At 44.6% G+C, this 9113-nt stretch overlaps 1 protein-coding gene across 1 annotated transcript; it reads left to right on the top strand.

Moving 5' to 3' along the window:
• The first annotated feature begins 5353 nt into the window (after positions 1-5353).
• On the top strand, positions 5354-7898 carry LOC146599256 (potassium voltage-gated channel subfamily A member 1-like). Its single transcript, XM_085298787.1, has one exon. The coding sequence runs from the start codon at positions 5381-5383 to the stop codon at positions 7256-7258; it is 1878 nt and encodes a 625-aa protein (XP_085154913.1). The 5' UTR covers positions 5354-5380; the 3' UTR covers positions 7259-7898.
• The last annotated feature ends 1215 nt before the right edge of the window (positions 7899-9113 follow it).

The raw sequence follows: 9113 nt of genomic DNA, 5'->3' as shown, positions 1-9113 counted from the left end.
AAAAAAAAAAAAAAAAAAAAGCAATAGGATGACATTTCCCCTTTAAGATCAAGTCAGTTTACAGAGTTACAGATTAGATCGCAGTAATGTACTGTAAGTCAAAAGGGCTGGAAATCATAAATTGCAAGTTTGGATGATTCATGCTGTTTGGTTGAGTCTAAAGCTTTGAGGGTGAATTGAAAATATCCTGTGGCAGTTAGATTTATAAAAGCCTCTGGGATAAATTCTGATCCCACCAATATCAATGACAAAGCCTTCAGATTTTGCTGGAAATGAGACAGCACAGCTGCACGTTAAAAAAAAAAAAAAAAAAAAAAAAAAAAAAAAAGATGCATTCAGTTACACTGCCTGATTTGTATGGTGGGAGACCTGGGTGTTACTCAAGCTCAATAGATGACTTTTAAGGACATAGTTGTGTGCAAGTCTCCTCCTTATAAAATGTGGGTCATTATACCTTGTTAGAGCATTTGCATTCACAGGATATGAAGCATAACTTCAGTAATCTGTCTGAATGAATAGGTTTGATTTCTGGTAATGCTTAGCATTTTTTCTACTGTTCAAGTCAGTGTTAGTTATGGAGGTTCTAATCAAATTACTTTTGAAAAAAATAGAACATTTACTCAATACTTACTTTCTTTTTTAAGATATATGTGAGAGATTCTTGTTTTAACCAAAACAAAATACAGAAAATAACATCAATTACTATTTAATGGTTTAGGTTTTTTTTCCCCCATCAGTATGCGATGGAAAACTTCCAGAGGAACTTAGGTTTATAATTGCAAAGCCATATAAAATACTGCAACATGGTTGGGTTTAACTATTTGATTTTTTTGTATGTTATTGAACATATGGCACAGTTTTTAAAAAGGCAGAATGACACTAAACAATTAAGTAAAGACAGAATACAGTGGGTTTTTATGTAAAATAAACAAAAATCTGTTGATACAGATGTAAAACACCTCCAAACATTAGAATAGATCAGTCAACAGTATAAATAGAACAATGTGAATTTGCTGAATTCACTAATGAATCACTTCAGGGATTAGGCCCTGATAAATGGAGCGCTCACATACAGATGTTTACTGTGATTTGTCAATGGCCTTGCACTTAATCCTCCTGGACAGGAAATAAGAGTCTTTGCTCTGGGGTCTCCCTCAGGAACTGCGGCAGATTTTCTTGCTCGCTCACTCTCTGACCTGAATCATCACAGCATGGGATCAGGCTGCTGGGGAATTAACAAAGTGGAAGGAGAACAGATTTGCCTTTAACCCCTTCAGGTTCTTTTTGGCTTCAAATGGCTTTCACACCCTCTGTCAAGGTGGTGATGCTCTTTAGCCAGTGCATGGAGAGGCATGATACATAGCCTCCCACAATGCAACCCACATCCTCACAACCTTCTAGTCTCACCAATGCTGAGGGGTAGTCCTGGGGGCAGAGCAGGTCCCTAGAGGCTGGTGGATATCTCTCCACATCTCAGCATCTTATATTTGTTTTCACGGTGCTGTAACTCCACAGCAGCTGTTAGTGATGGGGTTGGCCCAGTAGGGAGTATTTGTGAAAAGATGAGGTGTCCCTAAGGTGCCCTTAGTCAAGTATACTAGAGCATGTGTAGTGTGTACACGAGTATGCACAGACGAATGCAGAGTCTCTGCAGACTACCTCAGTTTCTCACCTCACAGCATGTGAGACCCCCACATAGGATGTATCATTTATTTGGTAAGAAGACCACAGCTTAATGTGTGGGAATGCGCCCCAGTGACTGGCAGTCACACACACCACCACCACTCCTGCTGCATAACACAATCCATTGGGTGCTGCTCATCAGCTCATGATGACCCGGATCAGCTGGTTGCATCCACCCCAGTATCTCAGTGCAGGTAGAGAGCACTGTGCAGTGCTAGAAATGCATTATAGGCAGGCTGCTGCTGAGGGAGTGGAAGATAGGAGACAGCTGCATAAGTTTAGTATGTGCTGCTCATGATTTTACAGTTCTGAGTATGAGGATGTATTATTCATGTCCCTGACATGTTGTTGTAAGGGGTATGAGGATATGGTCCTTCTCTTCTCCTAGTGAAGGGGTTGGTAAGCTAGTGTTGGGGATGCAGGTCTGCATTTGTGGAAGGATAGAGACTCCATGGTTTGGACAGAGTTTCTTCTGCAAAGCATTACTCTTGTGTGAGCCTCACATAGGCACTAGCTGGTAAAATAGGGAATCTCAGAAGAATCACATTCAGGTAGCCTCTTGATGCTGACTAAGAAATTAGGGCAGTCGTATTTACTAGCCCCTTGTTCAGCCTCAGAAAACCTGCAAATGATGTTGCAGGATAAGCCATCACTGATGCTGTGACAAACCCTCAGAAGAAAAAAACAAAACAAAAAATCCCTCTTCCAGAGGGGATAGCTAGATTAAAAAAAAATGATGGATTTGAATAAAAGCAGGAGCTAGAAAGAACAGTAAATTTTAGTGTGGATATGCTGGAGCATATGAAACCCTGAGGAGTCCCTGGTTAAAACATAAATAGTGCATTGCAGCACTTGCTGTGTCACACTATTCTGCATGCTATCCTTTCTCTCTAATGTCTTCGCTTTCTGTTGTTAGCACTGCTCTTGAACAAAGTATTCAGAGTCATTTCATCMCATTCAGAAAATCAAGGATGCTACATAACAATTACACTTTGAACTTCCCTATTTGGAGCAGAGGTTTCTTCCTCTTTAATATCACCCTCCCATTTTATCTTGACCCTTCCTCTTCTCTTCCCTTGTATGCACTTATACAGATACCCTGTCCTAAATTCTAAGTGTTGTCAGAGCTGCAGAGGAAGTAGTAGTTTCCTACTCAAACACTATACAGAGAAGCTGTATTTTACTGCTACATTAGTTAATAATGCATATTTTCTTCATCAGGTTTTCAGTAAGGTTTTCATAGAGATGAATGTGAGTGAGTCTGTGTCTCAGGACTTCAGCACAATCCCACCTGCCTGCAGATTCACTGCCCTATGATATTGAAAAAAACAAGCTAGAAACTTGTTTTTCATGAAGGTAGAATTTAAATTCAGCATCTTCTCTTCCTGATATTCAAGAAGGGCTGCTACTGGACATAACAGAATGTGGCTTCTCTCCCTGTTGTTGACGAAGGAACAATGGGGGTGGATACAAGGGTGTACGTGTTCAAATATGTTCAGGAACAGCAGGTTGAATGAAAAAATATAGAGATAAAGAAGCAGGTACAGATGCTGGCACATTTTGTGTTGTGTTACTGGCTTTATTAATGTGCCAATGAGAGCACAGTATGTCTGTAGTACAACTAGCCCTGTGAAAGGAAAATGCTCACTGAGCAGGCTCCAATGACATACACGGTGCTTGGCTGGACACCAGAGTTCCTGGGGTGCAATTTATTAATTCTGGACTGGCATTGCCTACGGGAGGTCTATGTGGATGTGTCCAGAGATGTTTCCTCTTGAAATGAATGATTATTAGAGGAAAGATTTAGAGGCTAAATATCTTGCTTTAGACCAGCTGACAGAATTGGAAAAATAGACTAATTTTCTAGCACTCAATTCCTTCCTCAGGTTATTATCCCTGAGACGCATTGATAACAGATCAGCACACCAATAACAATTGGTTGAGGTGCACAAGCATCTGTGTTTACTGTCAGTTTGCCAGTACCTAAGAATATTGGACTACATTTTTGGGTTTGATACATTACCCTGTTAAATAACTGCTCTTGTAAATAAGATGACCATTGTTTTCAAAAGGCTGCTCTTGAAAATACACCTTTAATTTTGCATCTAGGAATTACTCATGTGAGTAAAGTGGACCCTGTACCCTGCACAGCTATATAACAAATCAGTGATTCTGTGCTCAGTTTTCAGAGGGAAATTACAGAACATGACCATGTCACCAGGAAATCCTCACTTACAATGATTTCCCCATAAATACATATGTCATATAATTATGTTCTTTTGGCAGTGTTTTTAACATCTTTGGGCATATTTCACACATAAAGGTAACATCTTATGTTAACATGAAAACCCATTCATCTCCGTGAATTTAAGTAAACTCTCTGATGCAACTATGAGTACTACAGCAAGGATTCAGTAAGAATGTCACTGCAGTGATGCCAACTGGAAGGCAAAATGGTTTACCATTTAATTTTATATATTTTACACTAGGTTTTTGTTAAAAATTTCAAGGGAATACATATGTCTATAGGGTTTAATCCTATAGTATTTGTATATGTATGTATATTCCCCTGCAGACCTTCAATAGAATAGATGAGCTCATGGTACAAAAACAAATAAGATCTTAGCACTGATTATATTACTGAATTGTTACTCAATGATCATGTAAAGCTGATTCAAGCCATTTTTTCTAATAAAATGCACACCTATTGAAATTTATCTGCTTTGGATACGGGTTTAAGAATGCATTGAAGGGAAAGCATGCTCCTGAGCTGCATATGTTAAAGTGCTAGGCAGGAAGGTCGCCTAGTAAAAAGGTTGTGTCTTTTGCTCTGGAAGCTTCTTTTGAAGCTTCAACAAAATTACAATAAGCTTGCGAGAAAAAGCAAAGCAAAGCGACCCCCCCCCCCAATCCAATCTTTTCTTTGTTCTGATTATGTGGGTGAGAGAAGGAGGAACCGAGAAGCCAGTGCAACTCCGGGAGCTTTCATCGCCCCGATTACGACTGTCATCACCAGTAAGTGGGGGGTTACCGCCAGAGCCCTTCCCGCGCCCGCCCACTCTCTTTAACAAGTAATCCACGCGTGAGGCCCCGCTGTGATCCGCTGACTACAGGGAGGTAGAAGGGAGGGGTCGAGGCGGTGCGCGGCCGCGGTGATGCCCCTGCCTGCCCAGGATAGGCTCCGCGCAGCACCCTGCGCATCTCAGCGAGGCTTGGCCGCCCCTTCGGCGCCGCCTCCCTTCCTGGCGTAGCCCCCCCGCGGCACCTCTGGGATGCGCCGCAGTTCCCTGGCTGAGTGGGGCGGGGCGGTGGGTGCGCACAGGAGCTCCGCTCTCTAGAGAGGGCTGGCGCGGAGTCCTCGCGAGGGTCGGCCAACGGGGCGGGATGCCGCTGCCTGGTAGGCGGGCTAGGAGCGTGGGTAAGGGCTGCTGGCAGCGGGGGCGCGGAGGAGCCGGGATTCTCCTTGACGTCAAGCGCAAATAAATGCCCGCGCGTTCATATCCGGGTTCCCGCGCGGCTTCCTCGCCCCCCACTCTGCCGCGCACCGCCGAGCACTGAGTGCGGGGGTGTTTCGGGCCGCGCTGCGCCGTGTCGGGGAGGGCGTCTGCCCGCCCGCTCGCCCCGAGGTGCCCACGGCGGCAGAGCGGGCAGCGCAGCGCAGTATGCCCGCCGCCGCCTGCTGGCGCCGCCGCTGGCCATGGAGATCGCGCTGGTGACTCTGGAGAACGGCGGCGCCACGGCCATCGCGGCCAGCGATGATGCCGCGGCCGGCGGCGACAGTAGAGCCCGCTCTCGCCGCCGAGGCGACCTGCTCCGCATCGCCAGCGCCGCCGCGCTGCACCTGAGCGACAACAAGGAGGACGCCCGGCCGGCGGCGGCGGCGGACGAGGAACCGCAGCGGCTGCCGCGTGACCTGCGCAGAGACAACCCCGACGGACGGGCAGTGCGCGGGACCTCGCTGCCACCGCCCCCTCCGCGGCCGCCGCCGCGCGCCACGCACCTCTGCACGGCCGAGATGAGTCCTCCGGAGGAAGGTGGGCACCGGCTGGGCATGGCCATGGCAGCAGACGGAGAGGAGGAGGAGGTGGCCACAGCAGCAGCAAGCTGGGGTGCCATGCACCACCAGCGGGTGCTGATCAACATCTCAGGGCTGCGCTTTGAGACCCAGCTGGGCACCCTCAACCAGTTCCCCAACACACTCCTGGGTGACCCGGATAAGCGCATGCGCTATTTTGACCCACTCCGTAATGAGTACTTCTTTGATCGGAACCGGCCCAGCTTTGATGGGATCCTCTATTTCTACCAGTCTGGGGGCAAACTCCGCCGGCCTGTCAATGTCTCCATCGATGTCTTTGCCGATGAGATCCGCTTCTACCAGCTGGGTGAGGAGGCTATGGAGCGGTTCCGGGAGGATGAGGGCTTCATCAAGGAAGAGGAGAAGCCCCTGCCCTGCAATGAGTTCCAGCGCCAGGTCTGGCTCATCTTTGAGTACCCTGAGAGCTCCAGCTCAGCCCGGGCCATTGCCATCGTCTCTGTGCTGGTGATCCTCATCTCCATCATCACCTTCTGTCTGGAGACTCTGCCTGAATTCAGAGATGAGAGGGAGATGTCCATGCCCCTGCCCCCACAAAGCAAAGTCTTGAATGGCACAGTTGAGGATTCCCCACCCATTCAGCCACCCAGCAGCCTCTCCGACCCCTTCTTCATTATTGAGACCACCTGTGTGATCTGGTTTACCTTTGAACTCCTAGTCCGCTTTTTTGCCTGCCCCAGCAAGCCTGAGTTCTCCCGCAACATCATGAACGTCATTGATATTGTGGCCATCATCCCCTACTTCATCACCGTGGGCACTGAGCTGGCCCATGAGCAGCAACAGCCTGGGACTAGCAGTAGCAACGGAGGTGGGGGCCAGCAGCAAGCCATGTCTTTGGCCATCCTCAGAGTCATCCGGCTGGTGAGGGTCTTCAGGATCTTCAAGCTTTCCAGGCACTCTAAGGGTCTACAGATCTTGGGACAGACTTTGAAAGCCAGCATGAGAGAGCTGGGCCTCCTCATTTTCTTCCTCTTCATTGGAGTGATACTTTTCTCCAGCGCTGTATACTTTGCTGAGGCCGATGACCCTGAGTCTCATTTCTCCAGCATCCCTGATGCTTTTTGGTGGGCAGTAGTGACCATGACCACTGTGGGCTATGGGGACATGCGGCCTGTCACTGTGGGAGGCAAGATCGTAGGTTCCTTGTGTGCCATAGCTGGTGTGCTCACCATCGCTCTGCCTGTCCCTGTCATTGTATCCAACTTCAACTACTTCTACCACCGTGAGACTGATCATGAAGAGCAAGCTATTCTCAAGGATGAACACAGCAGTGCTCAGGGTAGCACAGCTGGGGGAGATGCAAAAAGAAGATGCAGTAAAAACTCTCTGAACAAATCTGTTGTGCACTTGGAAAACAGTGAGGGGTTCAACAATGGTACTAGTTCTTTAGAGAAAACCAATATCAAAGCTAAAAGTAATGTAGATCTCAGAAAATCTCTCTATGCACTCTGTCTGGACACCAATAAGGAAACAGACCTGTAAGGAAAGGAGTTTGAGTTCAGAGATGCAGAACGATTTGCTAGTGTTGAAAGCTTACTACTAATATTATTCTTCTGGTAACATTTAGTATTTTAAATCAGGCTATATTTTATAAATTCATCACTGCTCTGAGCATACCGCCAGGAATACATTCTTTTAAGTTCTTTGAGACACTTGTTTTTAAAATAGACTAAGAATAATCTACACTGTGTGATGCAGGAGCAGGTAAATTATGACAGTGCAAAACCTAATTTGTAGACACTTATTTTAGCAAATGGTGGTTGATTTTAAATGGATCATTTATAACTAATTTAGTTGCTCCAAGTTTAGTGCTTAAGAGTTGGGTGATGTGTGTGTGGAAAGTGAATGGACTTAAGGGGGGTGGAGGTTGAAGTTTTTTGTACTGTAGTTTCAAACTGAAATTATTCCAATATATTTTCTATTTGTATAAGTGTATTTATGGGTGAAAGGGAATTTCTTATTCCTGTGAAATAGGGCTTCATTAAAGCACTAGGAACATTAGCTGGTCAGCACTTTCAGAGTTTTCTGCTTGTAATCAGTACAGATCCGGTTATCTAGTATGTGAAGTGATTTTGGTGCTTTTCACCCTGTTAGTTTCTTGTGAGCCTTAAATTATTAAATATTGTGGATATACTTCTTTTTAAGAATTTTATTATCTTTCTGTTTCAGAATTTCTAAATAATTCAATCCTGTGATTTCTTTCTGAGAGAAGAAGTATGTGCAGCTTTTTATTTTTTTTTTTTTCAGTTTTACAGTTTTATAGCTTCAGTAAGTTTTTGAGATGGAAAGAAAAAGGTTATTGTATACTGTTACCAGTTTTGATCCAAGTGCACAACAGATAAAAAGATATCAAGAGTGGATAGCTATAACATGAAAGCTAATTATGAGTGCGGTATCTGCAAAACTTTTTTTGTTGTACACTTCAGATTGCTTTGGCACATGTATCTCTCACCTTTATGTATCCATGCCATTTGTGTACATGGTTCACTGTTTTTAATTATCGTAGACTGGGAATGGATGGCACTTCAAGAGTCTAACATGGCATGCCGTGGCTTATATCTTGTACTGAGATGGAAAACATCACCTTTCACCGTAATACATCCTTGTTTTCTTTTATTTCCAAACAAAACCTTTTCAGTGCTTTGGATTTTACCGTTAAAATATTGCTGAAAGAAAAAAGACAAATCCTCTTCATCATGACAACAGCACTGTACAGCTTCCACGTCAAGACTGATGCACAGATGCTTCTTTGCTTTAAATGAAAAAGCTGTGTTACCTTTTTTTTGGGGGGGGGGGTGAAGGACATCTTTCTCTCTTTTTTCCCTCAAATTCACGTTGCATTGCTGAAAGATGTTTCCTGCCTTTACTGAGTATAGTGGCACAGCAAGACTAACAGAAAGAGAAGTCTTGATTGTCAACACTCAAGGTTTGTTTTTATCTAATTTTCTAATATACTTAAGTAAATATTATGCCAGGATTATAATTTACGCAAAATATGAGATGAGATGTAGACAAGACATGAGATATATATGCACTGTGGTAAATTTAAATCAGCCTTGCAAAATGCTTCTGTAACGTTCTCTATTCCAGACACAAATCCTGCTTACCTGTCCTTTACCATGACTTTCAGTAATAATAATGGAAAAATAAATGACATTTTCCCTTCCTATTCGGTAAAACATTAGCCATTGCAAGTTCTGGGCAAGCAGAATTTTTCATACTTCATACAGTCACACAGAGCTCAGTCCAAAGCTGAGGTGAAGAGGATGAATCTAACACAGAGTGCAGGATTCATCGTATTAATTTTAGAAGTCGGTTTCTTGGTTAATTTGTTTAT

The sequence above is a fragment of the Rhea americana genome, unplaced genomic scaffold (genome assembly GCF_003343005.1).
Source record: "Rhea americana isolate MKP2758 unplaced genomic scaffold, rheAme1 scaffold_142, whole genome shotgun sequence".
NCBI classification, from domain to species: domain Eukaryota; kingdom Metazoa; phylum Chordata; class Aves; order Rheiformes; family Rheidae; genus Rhea; species Rhea americana.
The sequence above is the reverse complement of the archived record's forward strand: the minus strand, read 5'-3'. Positions and strand labels throughout refer to the sequence as shown.

What these genes read in the sequence shown, in the direction of transcription:
- LOC146599256 (XM_085298787.1), top strand. Translation starts at nt 5,381, where the DNA reads ATGGAGATCGCGCTGGTGACTCTGGAGAACGGCGGCGCCACGGCCATC.